The 27,861-nt window shown below is 40.7% G+C and overlaps 1 protein-coding gene across 7 annotated transcripts in view; it reads left to right on the top strand.

Annotated features, from left to right (window-relative positions):
* The window catches only part of RERE (arginine-glutamic acid dipeptide repeats), a 396,332-nt gene that overhangs the window by 152,323 nt on the left and 216,148 nt on the right, over window positions 1-27,861 (top strand). For all 7 annotated transcript variants that reach the window (XM_037881385.2, XM_037881387.2, XM_037881386.2 and 4 more), the window contains exon 3: window positions 7,909-7,979. In XM_037881385.2, the coding sequence (XP_037737313.1) occupies window positions 7,909-7,979 (71 nt within the window). The remainder of the gene's footprint in view (window positions 1-7,908; window positions 7,980-27,861) is intronic.

The following is a 27,861-nucleotide window of genomic DNA, read 5'->3' on the forward strand; positions in this document are numbered from 1 at the left end:
AGATCTTCAGTGACCTAAAAATCAAAAAAGAGTCCTACAAAAAGTAGAAACTAGGTCATATTACGAAGGATGAATATAAACAAATAACTCAAGTTTGTAGGGACAAAATTAGAAAGACCACGGCACAAAACGAGATCAAACTAGCTAGAGACATAAAGGGTAACAAGAAAACATTCTACAAATATATTAGAAGCAAGAGGAAGACTAAGGACAGGGTAGGTCTGTTACTCAATGGGGGGGAGGGAGGGAGAGAAATAATAACAGAAAATATGGAAATGGCAGAGGTGCTTAATGACTACTTCGTTTCGGTTTTCACCAAGAAGGTTGCTGGTGATTGGACATCTAACATAGTGAATGTCAGTGAAAATAAGGTAGGATCAGAGGCTAAAATAGGGAAAGAACAAGTTAAAAATTACTTAGACAAGTTAGATGTCTTCAAGTCACCAGGGCCTGATGAAATGCATCCTAGAATACTCAGGGAGCTGACTGAGGAGATATCTGAGCCATTAATGATTATCTTTGAAAAGTCATGGGAAGACGGGAGAGATTCCAAAAAACTGGAAAAGGGCAAATATAGTGCCAATCTATAAAAAGGGAAATAAGGACAATCCAGGGGATTACAGACCGGTCACCTTATCTTCTGTACCTGCAAATAATTAAGCAAGCTTTCTTTGACAGCATAACAAGCCTTCTGGATAGGGGGGAAGGGGTAGATATGGCATATCTGGACTTTAGTAAAGCTTTTGATGCTGTCTCGCATGACCTTTTCATAAACAAACTAGGGAAATTCAACCTTCATGGAGCTACTATAAGGTGGTTGGAAAACCGTTCCCAGAGAGTAGTTATCAGTGGTTCCCAGTCATGCTGGAAGGGCATAACGAGTGGGGTCCTGCAGGGATCAGTTCTAGGTCGGGTTCTGTTCAGTATCTTTCAGTGATTTAGATAATGGCATAGAGAGTACACTTATAAAGTTTGTGGATGATACCAAGCTGGCAGGGGTTGCGAGTGCTTTGGAGGATAGGATTGTAATTCAGTTTGTCCAGATCATTTTGGAGAAATGGTTTGAAATAAATAGGATGAAATTCAATAAGGACAAATGCAAAGTACTCCACTTAGGAAGGAACAGTCAGTTGCACGCATACAAAACGGGAAATGGCTGTCTAGGAAGGAATACTGCGGAAAGGGATCTGGGGGTCAAAGTGGACCACAAGCTAAATGAGAGTCAACAGTGTAACACTCCTGTGAATACATCCCAGAATGATGTTCGCTTTGTTTGCAAGAGTGTTGTAAGCAAGACATGAGAAGTAATTCTTCCACTCCACTCCGCGCTGATTAGGCTGCAACTGGAGTATCGTGTCCAGTTCTGGGCACCACATTTCAGGAAAGAGGTGGACAAATTGGAGAAAGTCCAAAGAAGAACAACAAAAATGATTAAAGGTCTAGAAAACCTGACCTATGAGGGAAGACTGAAAAAATTGGGTTTGTTTAGTCTGAAGAGACGACTGAGAGGGGACATAACAGTTTTCAAGTACATAAAAGGTTGTTACAAGGAGGAGGGAGAAGAATTGTTTTTCTTAACCTCTGAGGATAGGACAAGAAGCAGTGGGCTTAAGTTGAAGCAAAGGAGATTTAGGTTGGACATTAGGAAAAACTTCCTAACTGTCAGGGTGGTTAAGCACTGGAATAAATTGCCTAGGGAGGTTGCGGAATCTCCATCATTGGAGATTTTTAAGAGCAGGTTAGACAAGCACCTGTCAGGGGTAGTCTAGATAATACTTAGTCCTGCCATGAGTGCAGGGGACTGGGCTAGATGACTTCTCGAGGTCCCTGCCAGTCCTATGATTCTAATTACGTATGTCCACGTAGTGAGATGAATAAGCAGTCTGGTCATCAGGCAGGATTCGGCTGGAAATTAAGTGGTCTGTGGATTGTGCCTCACATAATTACCAGAAGTGGGCAGAACTTCAAACACTTACTAACAAGATGACAGGTTTCAGAGTAGCAGCTGTTAGTCTGTATTCGCAAAAAGAAAAGGAGTACTTGTGGCACCTGAGAGACTAACCACTTTATTTGAGCACAAGCTTTCGTGAGCTACAGCTCACTTCATCGGATGCACGATGAAGTGAGCTGTAGCTCACGAAAGCTTGTGCTCAAATAAAGTGGTTAGTCTCTCAGGTGCCACAAGTACTCCTTTTCTTTTTACTAGCAAGATGTATTTAATTTTCTTCTTACGAAAACAGTTTGCCTTGTCTTTATAATGAAGCATGGTTTGTGTTATGGTTTCCTGAACAGGAGGGGGAAAATATCTAATAGAAACAAGCAAATGGTTGAAATGTGATGGCTAACTTGAATCGCTTGGTTGGTTGTTCGCTGCTGAAGCAACTGGCAAGAGTAGTGAGCTGGCTGTCAGGAAGAGTGCATATGGGTTCATCGTTTCATGATGACAAATGGCCTCAGGCTTCAGTCAGTGATTTACGAGGCAGAGAATTTGCTCAATTTACATAAACCTGCTGATCTGTAAAGGGATTCAGAAGGAAGTAAATTTGCTGTGTGAAGGGCCTCCTCTTTATTGTATGATGTTTAGTTCTATCTCCTCTTTTGGCTTTCTTTCCTTTTCTGACGAATGGTGTTGTTTGCAGATGGTAAGAGGCGGCAGTAGGCACTCAGAGACACCACTGTGCTAGTATTAAAGTGGTGAGAAATGATGAAGCCAGACAATTCAAAATGAAAGCAGACTCTCTCCAGTCATAGCATGGCTTGTGCTAAAGCTTCACAAGGATCTGAAATCACTGAAAAATGGTTACAGTAATTAGTCCTGGTTAGCATAAGGATAGATTCCATTGTAGACTTAGAATGAACATATATTTTTGTCTGTGGATTTTATTCTCTTAGTGGTGGAAAGAAAAAGAAATGTGGTACATGACAGGTAACATGGTGGCATCCCAGTTTGTCGTTTAATATTTGTGAAAAGCTTTGAGATCTTTTGAAGGAAGACTCTTAAGTGTGAGCTTTTATTTATTACATAGATTACTATGGCACTCACACTGTTTATGGTCCATTACACACATAATATTTTAAGCTTCTAAAGAAATATATATATGTATTTGTACTGCTGCAGCAGCTGCTGTTGGCTGTCTAGTAAATATGCATTTTGGTATAGGTAAGTTTGAAAATGTATGTTGTATACCTGAGAGATGGAAACTCCTCCTCCACTTGGCACCCGCGAGATACTCAGGTTCATAATATAAAAATGAATTAGACTTTTCTTTTAAAATGTGGATTTTAGTTTGTGTATTCTTATCCAACAGACAAATCCCTTGTGTGAATCTGCCTGCTGCACGTTCAGTCTGTCATGCCGAAAGTCTCTGTTAGTTTGTTTTGTTAAAAAAGATTACTATGAATAAGCAGTGGCAGATTTTTCAACATTAGTATATTGGCTAATTCCTCCCCAGCCTCATCCCCAGCAACATAAAGTATTTGTCTACTAAATCATACTGATTTAAATCCATGGGTCACTGACATCATGTTGTGGATTCTCAGGGAGGGAGGTAGACAGAGAGACAGTATATCACTTGTTCTCCCAATGATGATCCACCCCCCATCTGCTCTGTAATATTACGGCAGTATAAAGGAGGCAAAAGTAATTTAATGCACTGGGTTTGGTTGTTTATATGTGTCCTCCTTTTTTAGTATTGGAATTATTTCTCTCACTATGCGTAGGTCTTGACATTTATTAATACTGAATCTCCCCTGGGTGCCTGCAGCCCCCAATCATGTATTCAGGTCACTTTGTAGTTAGGTTCCATCCGCCTGTTTATTATGCTACCCTTCTGATGTTGGTGTCATTCATAAATTTGAACATTAATTAAATTTACGCCAGATGAACATTCGTCAAGGGGAAAAAAAACTCGGTTGGAAGAAGTTCTTGTTTTTTTGTTGGCTTTTTTGACACTGAAACATTTAGAACCCCACCCCCCCCCCAAAAGATGCTCTGACCTAGACTGGGTTGTCAGAGCCACTAATATTACTGCTAGAAGATGAACAGATGCTCCACCACTAAGATAGAATCCTCTCTGTAGATACATGGGAATGCCCTACGGACTATAATTTGAAAAAACACTGGTTCAAATCACAATAGCGTTTGCAGATGCCTCTCAGTGAATGATAAAATGTTATGCTAGAAGAGCAAAACACATCTCAAATTTTATTTACATTTGTGTCACTTAAACTGCTGATGCTCATTTTCAGCTAACTTGAAAAATAAAAAGATAGGAAAAAAATTAGCTTCTTGCCCTGAGTCTTACATGCCAAATTCCCAGTCCAGAACATTGGAGTCCTAAACCCCTGAAGTTAGGAGTTTATAATGGGGATGTCGACACAAAGCTCTGCTATAATTTTCTTCTCACTTTATCTTATAAATGAATTAAGAAGCTGGGTCAGAACAGGGCATACTTTCAATTTCTGTTGTCAATTGGAGACAAGCTTGACTGATGCCGATAAAATTATGAATTCAGACCACTCTAGATTCTAATCCCTCTGTTTTATGTCTTTCTATAAAATAAGCAATAGGTTTCATAGCTTTTCTTTTTCCTTTTTTAAAAAAATAACACCTTGTGCCAAGCTCATTTGACTTTATCAAATGCTGCCACAAAATGATTCACAGCAAAAGTCCTGATGGATAGTGACTGGCGTGATAGAGTAGCCTGTTTTACAAAGCATAGTGTTGCGTGTAGGAATTTGGCATATGGATTTACAGGCGTTGTTGGATAAGTCAAGTTACCATGGTTTCTTTGTAAACACTCAGCAGGAAGTGACTTTTTGTTCAATAACAAGGCATTACCGTTTAAGTAAAAAAGGAAGGCTGGTACACTGTTTGTGGGGATCCACCAGCCCAGATGCTAGATTACTCCTGTATGGGGTACTATTATTCAGGCAGGATTTAGCCAACCAGAACTGAAAGTTTGTTCTTTGCACCATTGCTATACAGCTCATCCTGTCTCTCTCTCCTGCAAATTTATGTTCCATTTTTCTTCAGCGAATTTAACTTTTTATGCACACATGGCATCTAGCAAAGAGAGAGTGCTTTTAAAAAAAAAAAGGGGGGGGTAGGGGGTAGAAAATGCTCCATCCATTACCTTGTGGCTTCAAGGGTTTTTTGGGGGGCCTGAACACCACTTCAGTCGATAAAGCTACGCCAAGTGCCCCGATACTTGAGCTCTCATTCTGGCTGGAGTTTGTTGTTGGCAGGCTTCAAACAGTTGCAGTGATTGCTTTTAGCTATTTGATACCTTACAAATCCTTTAGGAATATGTCACAATGAGCAGCATTTGTCAGTTAGGGAGTTTCTTGCAATGCAAAAGGCAAGGTAACCCTCTGTCTGAGTTAGATACTTTTGTGCTTAGACCTAAACTTGAAGTCTAAGCTCTTTCAGACAGGAACATTGTCCATTCTAGAGGAAAATGCCGTCATATGGATTCATGGATTAATTGAGGAGCCTAATTTTTGCTTTAAGTTCTCTTTAACTGAATGTGCAATTTCAATATCTTGCTGGGTGTGCTTGAGTGTTCAAGAGGAATAGGGTGAGATTATTTTCCAATATGCTGTGGCAAGCGGGCACTGGTCTGCCATCACTGGTTAACAGGGGGGAAAAATTGATGTTTGATGTTGATTGAATGGGTCTTGCCTGATTGAGGGTATTTGGGGAGGAAATACTCTGCATCTGGGTTGGTGGATCCAAGACCTAACCACATTAACTTCCAGGTAATAATCCCTTCCTGGATTGATCATTTTTTTTTAAAGGGGATTTAAGTTTTAGGGGAATGGCAGTTGGCCAAGGACAAAAGGAAATACATGGAAATATGCACTAGCAATCTGGAAAAAAGCGAGTTTGGGGAAGTTCAGGATATACAGGGGAAAATTGGTTTACACTTCAGTTTAAATAGTTGGTCCAAAAGTTAAAGCCATTTCAACTTGTACCTTATGTCCCTGCCACACCGGAGGATACTTTCTTTACTCCTTATTTAGATGTTCCTGGTATGTACAATGTAAGTCCTATGGTCACATGAAAAGTTCCTTGCTAGGAAGCCCAGCTGGATGGATGGTTTTGTGGTTAAGGCACTGGACTGGTACTTAACAGATTTAATTCCTGGCGCAAATGTTCTCTGTGGCCGTGGCAATTTACTTGATCTCTGGGTGCTGCAGTTTCCTATCTGTATAATGGAGATATTTAATTTTTTCCCCCCTCATACTTTTGTCTATGTAAACTGTAAACTTTTTAGGACAGGCTTCCTCTTCTATGTTTGTACAGTTCCTAAAACGCTGGGGCTAGTCAGCTACTGTGAAACAATCAATCATCTGCTTTGTAAGGGTTAAGTTAACTTTATCTAATTGAGTTTATCAGAGCCCTGCCTCATTGTAGCCCCCTGCATCAGTTATCCCTTCCCCAGCCTTTTCTATCTCGTTCGTGCCATGTATGCGTGGGACTCCACTGCCTTTTGCCGTGATACTACTACAGTCTAGCAGTATTGGGTTAGGTTAGTAGCAATTGCATGGTAGACCACCAACTAACCTAGGAACTGGTGTTTAAGAAGGTAGCACTTTCTTTTGAGGCATTATGTTACTACCACATTTTGAATGAGATGTAAAACCTAGGTCCTCACCAATTACAGTCATGGCATCTATCATAGAAGTACTAGAGCCTTTGAATGTCGTGTCTTGGTCAACTTCCAACTTTGATGATCATGTTCTATCTATCTAGATTCTTACTGCAATTTCAGTTGTTTTAAGATACTGATGTTAAGCAGTTGCTGAGTTTTATCTCCTGAGGTGACTGCATTTCAGTGGTGGAAGAAGTGATTCCTACCCGAGTGAAGTTTGAATATAGCCTGAATAGTGTTTGTAAAGCACTATATTCTCTGTCAGTTTAAAATATTTATTATGATGATGCATTCATAAGTGTAGAAGAGCTAAATCTGCAATAGTTTTCCCCTCATCTTTCTTCTTTTACAGTTATTAGGAAATAAGACAATGGGAGAAAGGCTAGTTGTATGTTGAGCACCTGAGGTTTTAGTAAGGTACACACCTTTTGCAGAAGTGTGTGTAGATTCATGGAAAATCTGAATAACTAGTTGTGTGTGAATATAAATGAAAAGAGCACTGAGACGATCTCTGAAATATTTCCTTGACTTTTGGAGCAACATCTCTGCTTTCTAGCAAGCTGTGTGTGGATTTTCCCATTTCTAAGGTCATTATCATTAACCAGGCAATTCTTTCTCCATTCAGTGCTGTATTTTCCCCCTAAACCCATGCTTTTGTTGTGATTATTGCTGGGATTGTGTTTGTAACACAACAGATCTCATTTTACAGCAACGTTTTAGTGTCCAGTTGTCAAAAACAAAAATAATTACTCAGCCTCTGTCATGTGAAATGTAATTTGAGAAAGCTCAGTTCTTCCCTGAGGAAAATCTAATTTAGTTTACTCCATTCCAGCTATGATTGGTTGCCTTGGTTTTCTTTACAATTAGAAAAGAAAATATGTTAGTGTTAAGTTTTTAATAGTGAGTTAACCAGAAGAGATTTGATTAGTTTCCTCTCTTGTTTTAGTCTGGTCCATAGGTTATGACCTCATCATTGTATTAGCTAAATTCAGAAGTCTTGTCTGAGTTCATTTGTTTTCTGAACAAAACATAGCATAAAAATTCACCTTTATTTTAATAAACTATTACTTTATTTAGAATGAAAATTCTAGCTTCTATTTTTAGACCAAGCATAGAATATTTACATTTTATATAATAAACATTGTGGTTCTCTTAGTTTATACTGTTTTTTTAAACGTGTCCTGTTTTGTATTCGTACTGTCTGAGGTACAGAAATTAATTGCCATTATTTTAAATTATTTCTTTTTTAAAGATTGCGTATATATTGAAAGTCGCCGGCCGAACACCCCGTACTTCATCTGCAGCATTCAAGACTTCAAATTGGTAAGCAGTGTTTTCCATGTTTTTTCCTAACATGGTGGTGATATTGCACAATCTTTTACTCCCTTTAACCCTTCTCTTTTAGTAATACTCTAGTAACTTTGTCACTACTGAAACAATGAAGTGACCTGTACAGGCAGAGCTGGTTGGTTAGTTGGGACACACAGAGAACTCTTCACAAGGTTTTATAATCCACATAGCTACCTATTGTGCTTCGAATGCTCTAGGGGGGAAGTGGTATGGTAGTTTACTGGTTTTCTGGAAAAGCTGATTATAACATTGTCTAGATATTATATTGTAATGATAAATTCTCTATAAATAAATGCTGAAGATGGAGTTGTGGGCTGTCAAGAGTTGTGGTTTGGTAGCCTGTTGGACTATGTGGATACAGGACTTGAGTTGAGATTTAATGACTCCCTCACTATCTCCTCCTAAGGACACTTGTCATGAAAACTGTTAGATTAAAAAAATAATAATTCAAATCTCCTTTCAAAACCTTTGATCTTAAATGAATTTTTAATTCAAGGACACATCACCACAGTAAGAACTTGAGAGACATGTGATTCCCCCCCCGCCCCTTCCTACAAATCCATAGCTTTGTAACATAAAATAACTTTAAGCAAATCCCTGTGCCGGTTTTAAGTGGGCTGCACATGCTTATTATAGTGATACAATACAGTAGTAAACCTCCACCTTCCTTCTCCAGGTGGTACAGCATAGGTGGCATCTATGTTTTTCTCAGGCCCCTGTTATACCTAAGAGTAATCGGGGGGAGTTAGATAGAATGAGGTCCTTAACTGAGAATCTCCTTTCTTTCAGCTGCTTTTGTGTCACAAATGTTTATATCACTTAAAAGTTAAAGCAATAAATAATTACAGGCCCAGGGTGACATATTCCTTGTTTAGATTACCTACCATCTGTTTCTGCTAAAGGTTCTCTTTCCTTTCTCTATCTGCTCTCTCCAACCCCCAGTTAATTTTGCAGGGCTGCAGTGCGGGGGAACGTGTTCTTTCCTTTTGCCTGTTACATTGATGGCTTTCTTCTTCAATATTTATGTCCATGCTAGTTTTCTGTTTTTCCAGAGGTCTCCATTATTTACAGTAGCCATCCTTTCAGGTAATTTTTCACACCCTTCCCTGACTTCTCTGAAGCCTAGCAGCTACCTCTTTGTTGGACTTTTTGTTATTACTTAAACATTTGCTGCTTTTCTGTGATCTATAACAAGTACAATACGGTTACATCATGAAAAATACTTAAGTGTATTTTTATCTACCAGGTTCTAAGAATGCGTTAAACCCCATTTGTACAATTTTTGCACATTAGCAGGTGCCTTCATGTTTCAGCGGAATCTCTCATGAAATGCTGAATTACAATGTGATAGTTGCCATTCTGGATAGAAGTTCCTGCTGAGTTACAGTAATTGCTCAGGGTATTAACAGCAATAAAAGCTGAAGCTTCTGTTGTCAGTATTGGTCTAGTACAACACATTAAAGTTGTCTGCAAAAACAATGTGGGAAGCAAAGTGCAATATATTTTGATCCTTTAAATAAAAACAAAAAAAACCCAACCACCACCTCACACCGTGTTTCTTTCTTTTGTTTTTGTTTTGAGGTTCTGTATGCAGCTCACACTTGCAGGGATGTATAATGGTAGGAATGCTGCTGATTCCTGTTTATGGAAGGAATATAGTTGCTGTATGCCTGTCCCCTTCACACTGTAGGTTCTTTAATTCCCCTGATGGTTTTGTCAATAAAATCGGGGGCATAATGAACGCTTAAAAAGAGACTGATGTTGGTTTTGCTAACAGAAAATGGATCTGCAGTGTTTTTGTCACGGTTGATCTATTTGCTGAGGAAAGGGTAGTATGTACAGTGGAAAGGACACTTGATCTCTCTGCTATGCCAGATTCCAACAAGAAAACACAATTTTGTTTTGCCCTTAGCAAAACATGTCAAGTGAAGCAGGGAAAAAAAAAAGCAACAGCTTTGAAATGTCACCAACTAATTAAGTACATTATCTTCTCGGTTATCATAAACTAAGTGTGGGTTTGGATGCATAGCTGACAGTTTTTTACTTCCTTAGTAATAACCCTTTTAACTTGGTGGTTCAGTGATTTTGGTGCAATCCAGGCACAGAACTTTTCCCTAGTTATGTTTTTATACCCAGAATGGGTGCAGGAGGGGAGGAGAAAGAACCATTGACCATGTGTGACGGGTTCGGTCACAGAGACCCTCTTGGGACTGTCACCTGATGTGCTGGAATTACCTTTGAGCCCATTTTCCCTGCCAGCCTGGGACTCTAGAACTGTGCCTTGTTGAGCCAGACACGCTAGCCTGCTGCGACAGAGACCCAGGTCTGGTCCACGCCCCCAAAGCTGCAGGCTATAATCAAAAACTGCTCAGCAGGTCACCTGTCTCCAGCACCCAGACACCCAGTTCCCAATGGGATCCAAACCCCAAATAAATCAGTTTTACTCTGTATAAAGCTTATACAGGGTAAACTCATAAATTGTCCGCCCTCTATAACACTGAGAGAGAGATATGCACAGCTGTTTGCTCTCCCAGGCATTAATCACTTACTCTGGGTTAATTAATAAACAAAAGTGATTTTATTAAGTATAAAAAGTAGGATTTAAGTGGTTTCAGGTAATAACATACAGAACAAAGTAAGTCACCAAACAAAATAAAGCAAAAACATGCAAGTCTAAACCTAATACATTAAGAAACAATTACAGGTAAAATCTCACCCTCAGAGATGTTCTGATAAGTTTCTTTCACAGACTAGATGCTTTCCTGGTCTGGGCCCAATCCTTTCCCCTGGTACAGTCCTCGTTAGTCCCAGCAGACATCTTAGGGGGAAAGTAGGGGTGTTCTCATGACTGGCAGCCCCCTTTGTCCTGTTCCACCCCCTTTTATAGCTTTGGCACCAGGCAGGAATCTTTTGTCTCTCTGGGTCCCCACCTCTCCTTCTACATGGAAAAGCACCAGGTTTAAGATGGATTCCAGTATCAGGTGACACGTTCACATGTCCTGTGAGACCCCAGCCTCCATTCTTCCAGGGATGGCCCATACACGCACCCAGGAAGGTTTACAACCAATTGTCCTAGTAAGTGGGAGCCGTCAAGCTTCCAAACCACCATTAATGGCCCACACTTTGCATAGTTATAATAGGACCTCAGAGTTCTACTTCATATTCCTAGTTTTATACACAAGAATGAGACATTCGTACAAAAAGGATGAACACACTCAGTAGACTATAAGCTTTGTAATGATACCTTGCAAGAAACCTTTTGCATAAAGCATATTCCAGTTACATCATATTCACACTCATCGGCATATTTCCATAAAACATTATGGAGTGCAACGTCACAATTTTCATTTTACAGATGGTGACAACGGGCTCCAGAGGTGAAGTAACCTGTCTAAGATGACAAGAAGCTCTGCAACAGAGCTGAGACTAGAACCCAAGAGTCTTCATTCCTGGTTCAGTGTCTTATCCACCTGACTAATTAGCCAGTTCTTCTGTGGTTAATTACATGTGGAGAAAATGTGCCAGGAATTTACACCTGTGGATATGGCTACTGAAATTCCTTTTTCATTCTAAAAGCTTAAATTGAAAACAGACTTGGGTCTTCCAGTAATAGGTCTTAAATCATCACTGTTTTCCTCCCCCTTCCCGCACCAGATTTCAAAGTATGACTCCCGATAATTTCAATGAGATATCCAAGCCTTTCTCCTACTTAAAAAAAAGAAGAAGAAAGGAAAAAAGGCTGCTAGATAGACTCCTAGAATGGCTGAGATCTTATGTTGAAACACTCCCTTTCCACTTCAGTAAAGCTTGATCAGGATGACTAATTGGGGAATTAAAACTTTCTTGCCTGTCTCACCTCTGTTAAAATTGAAGCGAATTAAATAAAAAAAGGGGTGGGGGAAGGATAGGATGACACCCAGCTTGATGGATCTGTATGGACTGAACTGCCATTGCTGCCTCTGGAAGTGATAGGTTCACATGGCAAGTGTTATGGATTGTTTCAGAACAGCCTATACTCTAATCTCTAGATTGTGCTGCCTAGGAAAGAAACCAATTGTCCTCCCCTCACATGCTCTTTCGATCTCCCACTGTCATAGCATGTACGTTGTTATGTTTTCTCACATGAGTATATTGCACTTAAATTACAAGTCCCTCTGTTGACACTTTAAGATGAATCAATTCAGCTAAAAGAGATACTAGAAGAATCTCTTTTCGTTTCCTGAAGAACAGTCCCCTCTCACCAATGGCCATTAAGTCCCAGTGATAAAGCTTTAGTTACTACTGCTGTTCTCTTTGCAATCTGTCTCTACTGCTGTGCTATTTGTGATTTTGTTTCACTTGGACATTTACAATGTTGAGGAGCTGGTTCATTCTCTCCATAAATTGTTCCTCAAGTGTTAATGGGTCTAGGAGCAGCAGCAGACTTGGTTCCAAAGCTCATTGTTACAGACTTTACTTGAGATCAGAAGCTAACTCTTCACATTTTTCTATGGCACCTGGAAATCAAATGGGGGCTAGAGGAAAGAAAGCAGGAGGAGATCACAAAGTGATTTTGCCTTTCTAGGTGCACTGTATTGGAAATGGTCACAGATAACATTTGTGCTCTCCTGTGTAAGGCATTTCAATGATGGCTGTCTCCTTCAAATATTCAGTTACGCATAAAACTAACTATAAATGGAATTGTAAAGTAAAGTATGATGTGTGCGATGATCTAAAGGTAAACCTGTATCCTCCGGAATAAAAATGCTGGATGAAATCCTGGCCTCATGGAAGTCACTGGCAAAACTGCCATTGACTTCAGTGGCATCAGGATTCTGCTCTCTCTTCGAGCAACAGCTGCTTGAACTTCTAAGAATAAGACTTCCATCCACAAGCTGAATATGGTAGTGCCATGGACTCCATTTTCTTTTTTCTAAGTCACTTATAAGCCAGTTCGATATCTTTGCTTATGTCATAAGCAACCTGAGTAGCCTCATGGGTTTCAATGGGACTACTCAATATGCATGAGAGTATCAGTCTGACCCTATTTATTATATGCCGTATCATGCACTTACAGACAACAATTGTTGATTGGTAAGATTTTTTGAACCAAGAAGTTTTTTAACTTAGCATCCTTGGTGGCTTGTTTGGTGGCTATTAAAGATTAACTTCTAGCAGACAACGCCTCCAACTTAATAGTCTTAGTATCTTTTTTGTAATATTTTTTATTAATCCATACAATCTTTGCTTGGTTCTGGTAATCTGTCTGTACTCAGGACAGTATCTTTCTTCTATGATATGTTAGGTCATGCTGACCTAGAACTGACATTCATAGTCTCATATGGTTGTGGAAAACTTTTGTGGTACAAAAGACGTACTGTAGTCAGTTACTGCAAAGCCAGATATCTATGTTACACCTACCTAATAACTCAGCACAAAAATAATGCACTCAAAGGCCAACTCTGCGTTGGTGGTGCCAGGCATGAGTAAAGGTTGCAGTCCTAGCCTGGGGTAGGAACTCACTGGGAGCTAGATTTTCAGGTATTATGGTGACAGGCATTGTGCCCTTGCCAAGTGGGAGATGGTATGCATTGGGCTAACATTAGTTAGGAGCTCTTATCATAGGGAACTAATGCCACGTGACAGCCTTTTCTCTCTACCATTGCACCAATGCAGTATGTAACGCCAGCTATCACTGTAGGAATCAAATTATCTTTAAAAAGTACATTTAGGGATTGTTTGCGGTTTAATGACTCTTGAGAGAATGAACGTGAACTAAATATATACCACTGTGTCAAAAACTTAACAGAAATACCAATCTGTCATGAGATTTTTGGGGGGTAACTTACTTTCTTGTTCTGGAATACCTTCTAAACCTGATAACTGACCCTTTAATGAAAAGTCTCAACTTTTTGTTGAAAATTACTTTGAGGAAATTGGTGTTGATCTGAAGGCAGAGGGTGGTTAATAGAATGTTGCTAAGGAAAAAAGGATACGTGAGGTAGAAAGGGTTTAACAATATTGCTTGTTTTTCAGTACTAGCATCTCTGTTCCAATCATGAATTTAATAAATGTTTCACTCAAATTTGCTATGAAAGGACCACATTTTTTTTTCAGAATTTAATTGGATCAAAGTACTGCACTTTATAAGGCCAAAGGAACAAGAAAATATTCATGTAACTGTATTTAAGCTTCAATAAAAGTGAAAATTCAGCCACAAATTGCTTAATAAATTCTCAGTATTTATACCTCAACCTTTGAAAGCGGCACAGTTGGTGAACTAAAAAACGTTAACTGCTTGGTGTACCTGGTGGTGGTTTACTTTGAGTGCTCTTCTGTTGAGAGCATTAATATATTCAGCTTTTGACTTGGGGGATAAGAACACTCTCTATTCATGATCAAATTCAATATGAATGTAGTAGCTGATACTGCGTGTCTTTCATTGAGGACTACATCGTCCTAGGCAGAGGGATTTGATGATCTAATGGGTTTTTCCATCTTTGATTACCATGATTCTGATGAGAGTTTGTGTTCAGCGTGGGTCTGAAGTACATACAGAAGGTCCTTCACCAGGAAGGATGGGTTTGGGGTTGAGCGAGGGAACAGAAAACATATTTGGTTAAAAGAGTGTTGCCATGGGATTTATGAAATAGACTTTTTGCTCATTACAAACATGCTTTAGAAGTTTGAAACTGGAAATAATTAACCAATTTTTTTTCTGCAGTTGAATGAATACACATTGGTGGTAGTTGAAGGGTTGTTTGTGAATGCCAGGCTGCGGGAACTGAAGTATTTATCTTTGGGGTAGGGAAGGAAGCACAAAGAAAGACATTAACTTTACAAATTGGTTTTAGGCCTATTGACCATAACGCTCCCTTTCAAATATTCTCTGTATATCCTCTCTGAGGTCTTTACTTTTCACCTACTGCAAACACCTCTTTTAGGACTGTCCCTCACAAGGCCTCTTCAAACGCTCTAGATTCTGGAGCAGGGTGGGGTGCATATTCCAGCTTTGGAAAATGAAGGCCACTTAGGCATTACAAGAGGACACTTGTACCCTCCACTCACTTTGCAATAAATCTTTATGCTACCCAGCTACCAAGAATCATGCCTGTATTTTCTAAAAGCTATTGATTTTTTTGAAAACATTAAAGTACTGTTGTGATAATCGAGCCTACAAATTTACCCTGATTGTGAGCTTAACTGTAAGAAGAGAGTGTAGGTGGAATGGCACAATAACCTACAACAACAAATGCTAATGGGAAAAGTTGCAAAAATGAGACACCGACTTAGTACAAACTAAAAGGCAGACTGATATTGTTCAGGGACTGTGTTAAGATTGAGTGCTAAATAAGAGGAGTAGAGGACCAGGAAATAATGGATCAGAATTGGTGTGTTGCAAATTAGGCCTAATTGGTGGACAAAATAATGAAGGGATGGGCTATTCCACTCATCACTCCCTTTTGGGGTTCTTAAAGAAAACTGGTAGAAAAGCTGACTGCTGCTGAAGTGAACTACACCATCATGACTGCCATCCCCACCATCTCCTGGGAACCTGGACCATCTGGATCTTAATTCTGAGAAATCTTCTGACCAAACCAAATCACAAGAGAGGGCCAGATAACATCATCACCTCCACTGGCTCCAGCTAAATCCCAGCGCGCTGGGGTATGAGACTTTGTCCTCTTCTCCCCCCCCCCCCCCCCCCCCCCCCCGCAATCCCTTTTCCTCCATGTATCCTTTTTGTTCCCTGCCTTATTTCTTCTTTCCTATCTCTCTCCTTTTTCCTTCTGTATCATAAGAATCTGGCTTAGCCAGCCAAGACTGCATGTTTTGCAATATTGCTGTAAGCTTGTGACCAGCAAGAGGCAGCTAAAGGCAATGTCCTAAATAGCCCAATGCTGGTACAAGTTTACCAGGTCTCAGAGTGACTAATAAGATTGTGTACTGTCTCTGTTTTTCCCCCAGCAACGAGATGGCAAGGGGAAGTCAACGTCAGAGACAGAAGCTGTATTTTCTATCTCTGCTAGTCGTCCGTATCCCCCTATTTTGCATTAAACCAAGCCTGTGCTCACAGAACCCAAGTTCTAAAGATACACTTTGCTTTCAGTTTGGACCGAACATGCACCTAAAGTGAGAAAAAACAGGCCAGGTCTTGGGAATCTTCATTGTTCTCCTCAGCGGTTTCATCCTATTGAGTCTTTACCATGGCCCTGATTTTTCAGAGGTGTTGAGCATTCACAGCTCCCACTGACTTCAGTGGGAGTTGTGGGAACTCAGCACTTCTGAAAACTGGACCTGTAGGTTCTTAGTATTTGCCTGGTTTGGTATTGTATAGTGTAGGGTTGCTTTCTCTAAGCTGATCACATGGAAGCTAGAGGTTGTTCCTGCAATTCATGGGCTGAATTTCCTTGTGAATGGAACTTCTCATGGAGCTGCAGCTGATTTACTGCTTTGGTACTGTGGTATTGGCTTACGTTTTTAGGATTGATTTTACTGTTAGGATTCATTTTAATGTTTGGATTTTAAGAAATTGGTTAAACTTTGAGATTTGTGTGAGTGCATGGTATGAAAAGATATTACAGAGAAACTGAATACCATCAATTCATTTCCAAGAAAAATTTTGTTTTTTGTGTATTTGGTACAGTGAGGAACTGAGGTTCTCCACAGCATGTTTGAATATAAGAACACTTAAGGGAAAATTCAGTTCTGTTTGCATGCAGATTCACCATGGGACATTTGAGGGAGGAGGAGGCAGTTCCTTTAATTAACCCCCCGCTCCCACATGAGAGAGAGAAAGAGAATTCCTCCCATGTGAAATACCACACATTTTTAGGAACCAAAACAATGAGTCGGGGAGTCAAGAGTAAGGCAAAACTCAGCATTTTTAAAGGGTACTGTTTTAAATCTCAGACCTTATTTTCATTCCTCTGAACCCTGCTCAAAAAGATCAGTAGTAGCTAGAAACTGAAAGTGAGTGCAAACTTTCACTTGCACATTTCAGCTGCTGGCAGCCTGCTGAGATCTACCAGTGCCAGGTTCAAAAACCAGCTGCATGTTATAGGAGCCTTTTAGCTCCTAAAGTTGGTAGGATTTCAAGATGGAGTTAAAAACAGCAGAGAAAATACTTTCAACAAGTTTTTCCTGCTGCGCTTGGTCCTTGACGTAACAAGCTCTTGGAAGGCAGATAAGCAGTGTACTGGCCCAGTCAGCGTGTCTACTATTCAGCCAGATTTTGACTTTCATGATATTAGTAAATTTTCTATTCCCTTTAGGCAGTTTTTTTCTAGCTCTTTCTTTCTATAAGAGTTTTACTGCATTTTCCATGTCCATGTTGCTTACTAACTAGGATTTGCTGAACTGATTGTAAATTTTACTCATTATATTGATTTCGGCAAACTTTTTGTCTTTCCATTAATTCTGGGTGACTGACTCCCTGCAATTGATTACCAATATTTCAGTTAGCAGCACAGGGCTGTGTATGCTGGAGATTTAAATGTAAAGATGATTGGTAGTCCTCTCCCAAACCCTCTCTACTGTGTTCCAAAGGGATTCTATAGGAAGCCCATAAATCTTCCTGCAGTTGAAACAATGCAGCAGAAACGTAACTTTATTGATTGTTCTTTAAAGACGAGGAGTGTTGCCAAAACCATTTTGGCCTGATCTGAACCAGATCCAGTTGGCAAATCTTCCACCAGGCACTGAGATCTAATAAATTCCACAGGCGCACGCAGATCTAATACAGTGTAATGATAGAGCTGTGGGAGAAAAAAAATTGATTATAGGGTTCCAGACAATATCATTAACTTTTCTTGCTATAATACACCAGATGTCTTCACTAATAGACTATTTTTTGTTAATTTAGCTTTTATAGAATCCCATTGATCATTTAAGTTTCTTGATATAAGTGTTGAGTTATAAATTTCAGTGTGTGTATGTGTGTGCAGAAAAATGACAGCAGAAACTCTCAGGTGTTAAGAGCATATACATGTCCATTTGTAAATACTTGAGCAGAAATTAGATTATTGTGACAGGAACCTTAACTTTTTCATTACTAACTAATAGCCTATTGTGTCTAATGTTTTCTGTTGAAGGAATGGTGGAGGGTGAGGAGAGGGAAGCTGAAAAATAGTCCATAAGAATCCTTTCTTGATCGGACAAGGATGATTTTTCCAGATGCCTGCAGTACCAGGTTGTTTAAATACAAATTACAAGGCAGTGAAACAGACGTCTTCTCCAAAGCAAAAAGATGTGCAGTGCTGTAAAACGGGCTTAAAGTGAACATTTGTTTTCTTTGTAATGGAATGTACTGCTGTACTGCAGTACATAGTTCATTTTTGTTGCACCTGTGTTTTTCTCCCTTAGGAGAACAAGATGCCCTTGTAGTTGAGTTGGATCACTTACAGTGCCCATTTTTAGCCTGTGCTTTTGGTATGCTCTCAAGGCAGCAGTTTTGTTGAAGTGACACATCACAGAATTATAAGAATGCAAAACAGTGCTGCTGTAGCTCACTAGCTATTGTATCTGTGTTAATTCTTCTTTTAGTGCTTGTCCCTATGTGTATGGGTGTGCATATGCTCCATGGACATGAGACTGGAGAATTCTTGCAAGCAGTGTCCATTGGTCCCCACCTGTGCCCTTTCTCTCCTCATGCTCCTATCTGAGGACATTGAGAGCAGTGTGGATTGACTGCCTCTCCAGTTCCTTCTGCCATGTGGTCTGAGTCAGAATCTCCAGTGTCTGGAGCTTCTCCATTTCTTGAACTTGATCCTGGTCTTCAGACTTGTGGTGTAGTTAGTGTGAATCGTTTTATCAGTGTAGTAAATGAATGATAAGTATCCTCCACCCTAAGGACCCCTTCCCCTTCCCCCATATGGGAAATCCTGGGCTTTACATACTGTCTCCTGTCCCTGCACTTTCTTGGTCAGTGATGATCACCAGCACTCCCTTTGTTGACTCAGAGAAATGTATATCTCCATCAAGTGCAGTGTCTGTCACTCTTTCCACAGCTGGAACCAATAGGTGGGAGAACACGGCTTAAAAAGCACTTTATGGAGAAAGCCAGAGGCCTCACTCAGACCATGACCAGAGTCATTGAGGAGTGTGCATTCTGGATGAGATCTGACACGCGTGCAGGAAAGAGCACAATCAGGAACCCTTTGCCAGGGTTTCCTTGTGAGAACAGGAGACATTTTCATAAGCACAAGAATGGGCACTCCTCTGAGTACATTCTGAAGAGGACAGATCCCTCCCTGACCTGTCCAAGTTGAAGGAGCCTTTGTACCCAGTTTGCAAGGATTTAAGATGTCCTAAGGACAGTGATAAAAGGTGCATAGGAGCAAGGCTTCACTGATACCAGGCTACACACTGGCAATGATTCTGCTGCGGTACTGTCCAGTTTGAGATACCAAGAACCATCAGTACCATCAAAGAGCACCTGACTGGAGACTCATTCACTGGTGGTACAGCTACATCCCTGTATGGATCTGCCAACCAAGAGCTTTTGCACATGGACTCCAATGGGACAGCCAGACAAGACCCTGGGCACTCTGGGGAGACTGTAGATATGTACCACTTCATAGGGGATCTTTGTTCTCCTGGATCAGCAGCGTTTCCTGTTGTTGAGACCTATCCTTGCCTTGGAGGTTTTGATCCCGTCAGGAGAAATGGGCTATGGGAAAAGAATTTCATCACCGAATTCTCTTTAGTAGCCATGGTTTTCCTTCAGTAGAACTGATGACATTGCCAATTGAGCTGGATCTGAACCTTTCATCCTTGGGAGAATCAGATGTACTGGAGGAACTGTTATTGATTCCACTGTTGGAGAGGAAGCCAGATAGGAGATCAAGAGCTTCCTGGAACCAGCCTTGTCCGGTGGTTCCTCATGCCTTGGGGACCTTCGCATCCCAACTTTGACCCTTCATACAGGCCCTGTTAGGGCCCATGGGACTAGTACATATGACACCCAGGGTCTTTGCCATCTAATAGAGAGTCATATCACTTCTTCCCTTCCTGAGTGCAACTAGAACGTCTTCCTGAACATGTAGAAGAGGAGGGTATGAGCAGGATCCGCCAGTATTGACAGGGGTATCTTCCTTATCTCCTGTTTAGGCAGTTGCCCCAGCTTTGTTGTCTCCTTTGGACAACCAAAAGCAGTTCCAGGCACTATGGAGGGTGGTGGAAGAGTTCCAGATCTCTTTAGAGGAGGTCCAGGACACACAACATAATCCTCTGGACATTTTGCAAACCATGGGATCCAGCTGGGAAAGGGCTATATGGCATACACTAACAACATGCATCTCTGCCCTTTGTCCTGGCAGAAGGAGCTGAGTTTTTATTTACCCATACTACACTGAACTCCAAGTATGACTTTCTAAATTATTCAAAGCTTCTAGATTTCAAAGACAAATTGCCACAGCAAAACAGGGCTCAGTTTTAGGCCCTTGTTGAGGAAGGCAAGCTGTGGTCAGAACTTTGCTACAGGCTACAGTCGATGCTGCTAGTACACCAAGATCAATGGCAACGGCCATTGTGATGCACTGGGAATCATGACTACATTACTGTCCCTGGAAAAGGAAACCGCTCTCAATGTGAAAGATGCATACTTTCATGTGGATAGCCACCTTTCCCACAGAAGATTCCTCCGGTTTATGGTTGGTCCAAACCACTATCCACAGAGTACTTCTGTTTGGTCTAGCAGCAGCACCTGGGTCTTCATGAAAGCATTTTCAGTAGTAGCCACAGCAGCACAGTTCAGGTGGGGTGGCTCCACCATCTTCCAAATTTTAGATGACTGGCTTCTCACAGGTGGGGCAGGCCTAGAAGTCCTGACATCAACTTTGTTACTGCTCCATGTCATAGAATCCCTGGGAAACTGTGAAGAAAACTCTACTCTGAGTCTACCACAGTCTGTAGAATTTATAGGAGTGACCTCAAACTTGGTGAGGATGAGGGCTTTTCTCACTATGGATAGATTTCATGCCCAGAGCAGCCTGATAGGCTAGGTTACACACCACACTGGAACACCATGTCAGGTTTGCCCTCACTCTTTTGGGGGCATTTGGTGCCATGTACTTTACGTAATGCCATTAACCAGACTCCACTTCCATTGCCTGTAGTCTTAGTTTCAAACAGTATATACACCAAACAAACAGAGCATGAAAACCATAGTAGTAACTCACATCAAGGTGAGGGCCTCGCTGACTTGGTAGACAGATCATGGACAAGTGTGCATGGGTGTTTCTTTTGTAGCCCTTACTCCCAACAAGATGACTACAGATGCCTCCTTGTTGGGCTGGGAGTTTCACATGGATGGCCACACGGCACAGAGCACTTGGATGTTGCAGAAAACCAGAATGTACGTAAATGTTCTGAAACTCAGAGCAGTCTGAGAAACCTGCAAAGCTTTCGTCTAGTCATGTCATATCTTCATAATGTCGGATGATAAAACAGCTATGTTCTGTATAAGCAAGCAGGGAGGGGAAAGATTAATCTTCCTTTGTATAAAAGTAGTTAACTTATGGAACTGGTGTATCAGGAACCACATCACCCTATCAGCAGCGTACCTCTCCAGAGTCCATAATTTGTTGGCGGACAACCTAAGCAGGCACTTCACTGTTGATCACAAGAGGGAGTTACACTATGCAGTGGTGAACAGCATCTTCACTCAGTGGAGAATTCCCAATTAGGATCTGTTCGCCACCCAGACAAACTGGAAATGCAGCAAGTACTGCTCCAGGGGAGCTTAAGGCCAGTGCTCCAGAGGCAATGCTCTCCTCTCCTGGACAGACCACTTGCTATTCTTGTATAAAATTTGACAGATAAGGACACAAACCATCCTCTGTCCAAATGGCCCAGACAATTCTGGTTCCCAGGTTTCCTGTGAATGTCAACCTGTCTGCCTATCAGGGTCTCTTGACTTGAGAGAAAGTCAAGTTCATTTATTCAAGCCTGGATACTCTGCACCTCATGGCAGGTATATGGTTTATGGTCAAAGATGGTCATTGAACCTAGAACATTCCTGCTCTGTAGCTATACATGCTGTTCTTAATAGCTGAAGGGATTCCAGCAGAAAATGTTATCTAGTGAAGTAGGAGCATTTCTCTGCCTGGGCTCAGCAGAATCATATGTCTCCCGAAACAACAGATATTTCTGCTAGCTTGAATTACCTCCTTACCCTCAAGATGATGGGTCTTTCCTTTAGCTCTCTACTGGTTCACCTGGAGGCACTTAGCATGTGTCACCCACCAATGGACGGCTACTTTGTTTTTTTACTCACCCAGTAATGTCTAAGTTTCTGAAAGACTTTATTAGAACCTTGCCACCAGTAAGGAAGTCAGCCTTTCACTGAGAACTCTAATTTTGTTCTTTCATCACTCACTAAGCCACCTTTTGGACTTCTAACTGTGTTTGATATCTCACCTGTCAATGCAAGTCACTTTCTTTGTTACCATCACCCTGGCCAGAAGGGTGGATGAAATTAGTGCCCTAATGGCAGACCTAACCTACACAATATTCTGTAAAGACAGTCTTGCTACGATAACATCAAAATTTACTTATTTTGCATAAATCAAACTATCCACTTAACTCTGTTGTTTCCAAAGCCCCAGGCTTCCTGCAAGGAGAAAGAGGTCTCATTTATTTCACTGGAGGCGAACGTTGGTATTTTACCTGCAAAGAACAGAACAGAACAGTCATTTAGACTATATGTTGCCATAGTGGAACAAGTCAGAGGACAAGCTGTATCCTCCCAGAGGGACCTCTAAGTGGATCTCTGGCAGTGTCCTGCTTTATCAGTTGGCATGTGATTTCTTTGCCCCCCTCATGCACAAGGTAAAGGCTTACTTTACAAGAGCACAAGCAGCCTCAGTAGCAATGTGGAGCTCCATCCATACATGCATTAGACATTCCACCGTGGTCCAAGTCTTCTCCACTAACACATCCTTTGAGGTGGTGGTTCTACAAGCAGCCATACCATCTGCATCCTTGCATCCTCCTTGCTTGTCAGTCACCCACAATGGAATGCTCATAGGGACCAGCACTTGGAGAGTAAAGGTTATTTACCCTATTGTAAATGGAGAGCTTCGAGTATTCCACTAATTACCCTCCTCCTCCTCTGCTCCAGATCATGTCTGGATTTGCAGTAGAGAAGGGACTGGAGAGGCGGTTGTCCTGCCCTTTCTCTTATACCCTCCAAGCGGAAATGAGGAGATCAAGGGCACAGGCACAGACTAACAGACACTGCTTCTAAGAATTTTACAAACTCACGCGTATGGAGTTCATGTGTAACCACAATGGAATATACATGAGGACCACACATCTTGAAGAACTCTGATTACGATAGGGTAAGTAACTTCCATTTTTCCTGGGATGTTTTCTGTTTAAAAGAGTATGCATTACAAAACATTCAGTTGAAAAGCAAGTTCTTTGGTCATTGGTATATGCTGCCTTTTTTTTTCTTGCCTCCTCTCCCTCTCCCTCCCCCTTCACCCCCCCCCTTAATTACTTAAGTGGTCCTATCACCTGTGAATGATTTTGCCTGATAAGAGTGATGGGAGGGTTGGGTCACTTATGAAGAGCAAAATAGCATACTGTAAATGCTTTCCTTGTTTGCTTTGTTGTAGAGACGAGGAATGATTGAACACTACAGATTTAAAATCCAAACAACCCTTGCTCTTTATTCAGACAGCTGGGTTATGAGATACTGGAGTGTGGGTAAATAACTCTTACAGAATTATTTTATACAGTGGTTACCCTGGAGCCTGTCTTCTATATTTATTTTTCTGTTAGCCCTTTTTGTTGGGTGGGTTATATTATGGGCCTTTCGGAAGGGTGTATTGGATTAATAGAGAGGACTTCGGTTAGGTGTAATCTCATAACAAGATTTAATTTATATCTATATTTGTTTTATTGCTTTTTTGTTCTGTGCCTCTGCCAGTAACTGCTTCTTTCTCTTTTGCAAAAACATTGATGGTAGCGAACCTTAGTTAACTCTTCAGTTATTTTGTAATGTACATTTAAAAACAACAGGAAAGCACTCATCTGAGGAAGTTTTTAGTTTGTGGCTCTTTGTCAGCATGGATTAAGCAAGTCAACATGTAGCCCAAGCCTTGCTTTTCTTTTCTACCCTCATCTTTTTGCCTTGAGGAAGCATTTCTTCACCCACACATTTAAGTGCATATTGGATCTCTCGGGATGCTACTTCCTAAGTAGTGGTATATCAAGAGTAATGCCACTTGATAATTGGTGTTACCTTGTGGGTAAATTTGAGGGACAGCTCTGGAATCTGTTACTGCTCTGTTATGGCTTTAATACCTCACATTCATATAACCCGACCTTTGAGTAATAATTGTAGGAAGGTGGAAAATGAGGAATGAATTGGACTGTCATACATGAAGATTGTTTATTGCTTTGTTATTTGAGAGGGAGGCTTGTCCTGCTGTCTTTGTACAGCCGATTCTTAAGGCCTGCTAGCCTTTGTTATCTCACCCCTGTTATTTAAAGGAGAGCAGTTTGTGCTGGAGTATACTCTAAAATATATCAGTTTTCACCAAGGACTTTGTCTTGCTTTTAGAGTGTATTATTGAGGGTATTTGCTTTACGGGCTGCCTCTTGCACTGCCACCTGCTCCTTTTAATGTAATCCTGCATTGCACTGAAGCCATATTGAAGTGGTTGTTTTTACAACACCACATTGCTGTCAAAATGCCATATTTATAACTTTATTTCAGGACCCAGAGCAGAAAGGATGCTTGTGATGGGAAGAACTCTTATCCATGCATAGGTTCTACTCAAGCTGGTATTCAGGAGCCTACCTAAATACTTCCTTGTAACCATATGAATCAAAATGCCCTACACATTGTAGTAATAATACCAGGCTCACTCATGTATTTTAGCTTGATAGATCCCTTTTTGGGCTGAACTGTCCTCATTTAAGGACTTGAGCTCTTATATCTATGAAATAACTAGCTGAAAAGTCATGTCTCTTCCTACCGCAAGTTCTTATTTTTGGAAACTAATTTTCATCATCTGCCTCACCTTTGCCCTCCAGAAGCGAGCCATGTTTCTCAAGCAGTTACCTTCCCCATAAAGTGCCATACCAGCAGCGATGTTCTAGATTGAAAACCAAACTCTGGTTTGAACAGGTCATATCTGGCTAAAATCAGGTGATTCCTTTCCTCCTTCTGAGATTCTGGAGAAGCGGTGGGATTTTGGGTTTCCTGTGAGAATGGTCTAGGATCCGCTCAGCCAGTGGTATGCCCCTTCCCAGTGCCAAACTCCTTATTTCACCCCTTTCTTTATGCCCCCATAAAAGGGCACACTTTCTTTTCCATATCAAGGCCCGTTTATCAGGGTTGAAATCATCACACCACTTCCTCAATATCAGGCCTCCCAAAAGAGTAGACTTGAGGACCTTTGTAAATGACAGGAGATTGAAGAGGTATGCTAGTTCTGTGTTGGAAGCATCTGAATCAATTTGTGAAATATCAAAAGTTCACTGTGGAATTGAATATTGGTTGCAGCCCTTGAAAGAGACTTCATTTTGATTACCCTCAAGGAAGCATACCTACACATCCACCATCATATGGTCCCATCAGAGATTACAAGCCCCAAAGCTGAGTCCCTCCTTCTCAACCTTTGTTCTCTGCACCTTCATCAAACTGTTGACTGTGATTACTTACAGCTGAGAGGGAGAATTCAGGATCCTAACTTGGATGACTGGCTCATGCAGGGGAATCCTATTAGCACACCCAAGAGAGTTATCAGCAAGATGTTATTGATGCTCTCTTGCTTAGGGCTGTTGGTGAATTAGGGGGAGAGGCTCCCTTCAGCAGTTTCAGAATAACACTTACCTTGAGTTGGATGTAGGCACAGCCCAAGCAAAACCTTCCAAGTCTTGTATTGACTAGGAAGAATGGTTTGTTTTTATCTCCTTTTAGCTAACATGTAACTCTGTGAAGTAAAATTCTAGCGAAGACCATGCAATCTGTAGTATTAATGCATTAGGGGGTTGCAGTAAAGACTATGAGGGTCCCTAGAGTTTACCTTGACCTGCGAATGCAATAAAAACTACAAAACTGCCTTGTCTTCACTAGGCTTTTACCTTGTGTTAGTTTCCTTAGCTAACAAAGATAACACATCGAAGTCTAGTTAAGACACACCTGAAAAGGATTTCTTCCAACAATGTTCTAGTTTAAAAAAACCAAACCATGTGTTTCTCATGGGCATTTTAATCTCCTCGGAAGACCTTTTTCTAGTTCCACATTAGGTGTCCTTCCAGTGGGGAGAAATTCTGGAAGCCTTTGTTCTTATTTCTCCTGCAGAATAAATCTATCCAGGAGTGGGTGTGTCTCCAGTAGAATGGGTATCCAGATCCTCCCAGTATATTGGTCCTTTCATTCCTGTTATGGCACCAACCAGCTCCAATGGTTTGCTACTTCTCAACATTTCGATGAAAATGTTTCTACAGGTTAGGTAGCCTAGTGGATTATATGGGGCCTGTTCAAAAATGTGTTCTAGTTGGTATCAGTACCTGTGAAGCTCGAACCCCAGGGGCCTCACTGCAACACCTCTCCATATTACCACAAGCAAATGTAGTAGGTTTTCTTTTAAAAACTACCTAAAAGTGCGAGCAAAATACAGTCATTTTAATGGCACATAACAGATTTGAACTGCTATTATGGAGGTAAATGCCATTCATAAATGGGTAGTAGTAATGTCAATAACATATAAATGGCATTCTATCAGGAAACTTTCTCGTTGTTTTCCTAATCACATTAAAATGAAATACAGCGAAACCTGCCTCAGTGATCATGTCTGCATCAGTATTTCTGGTGGGAATTTCAACATGAGTGGGAAATTCAACATGAGACTTTGTACCGCACAGAAAAAACTGATGATATAAGCAAGGCTTTTTCAGCCACATATAATGGAACATAGAAATTGCTCTCCTGGATCAGACCGATGGCCAACTGGTTACATTTCCTGTTCCCAACAGTAACTAGTACTAGATGCTTCAACTGAGGGTTCAAGAAACACTGCAGTGACAGTGAATAGAATTGTAGGACTGGAAGGGACCTCGAAAGCTTGTTCTTAAGGAAGATTTCCCTAACCCCTACTACTTTAGAAGTTGGTTAAGGTATAATGTCACAACAGTAATAGTAGCGTTATACAGTGTTTGTGATATTCTAATATTGTCATGATTGCTTTAAAGAGAGAGTGTGTGCATGCGTGTATGTGTAATTTGCTAAAATAAAGTTGCCAAGCATCTATAAAAATAAAAACACTATAATACAGCTATGGTTCCTCTACAAAGCAGTAAAATACATGGCATGCATGTATGTTGAACTGAAAGGTAAGGATTAATGTATAAAAACTAAGGCAATAACAAATTATTTCTGCTAAACAAACAGAGAAGAAAATGTGCATCCAAAAATGGAAGAAAAACAAAAATTGTAACCAACCACCAAGTTTTTATGCTTTGTTCTCTATTTGCACTAATGTGAGACACAAGGAGGTGAGAAAAGACAGACCTGAGAAAATGAAAGAACAAATAAGAGTCGGCCATCATTACTGATAGCCAAAAGGCACAAGAATAGAACGTTTTGTTACCAATGGGAAATCTGTGACCATAGCGCAGCATGAGTTAATGTATACAACAAAGAAAATAAATCCTGCAGTCTGCCTTTTTATAGTTTGATTCATACCTTTTGTTCTAGTCTGAAATTCCAGTTGTTTGATGAATGAGTCCAAATTTCCTTTTTAGGTTTTTTGCTTTAAAAACCTCCATCAAATGGATTTTAGCAGCATGCTGCTGATTTATCATGTTTTGATTTGATTGGGTGCCCCATATAAAATGCTAATAGGCTACACTTTGA

This window comes from Chelonia mydas, chromosome 18, assembly GCF_015237465.2.
Source record: "Chelonia mydas isolate rCheMyd1 chromosome 18, rCheMyd1.pri.v2, whole genome shotgun sequence".
Classification (NCBI taxonomy): domain Eukaryota; kingdom Metazoa; phylum Chordata; order Testudines; family Cheloniidae; genus Chelonia; species Chelonia mydas.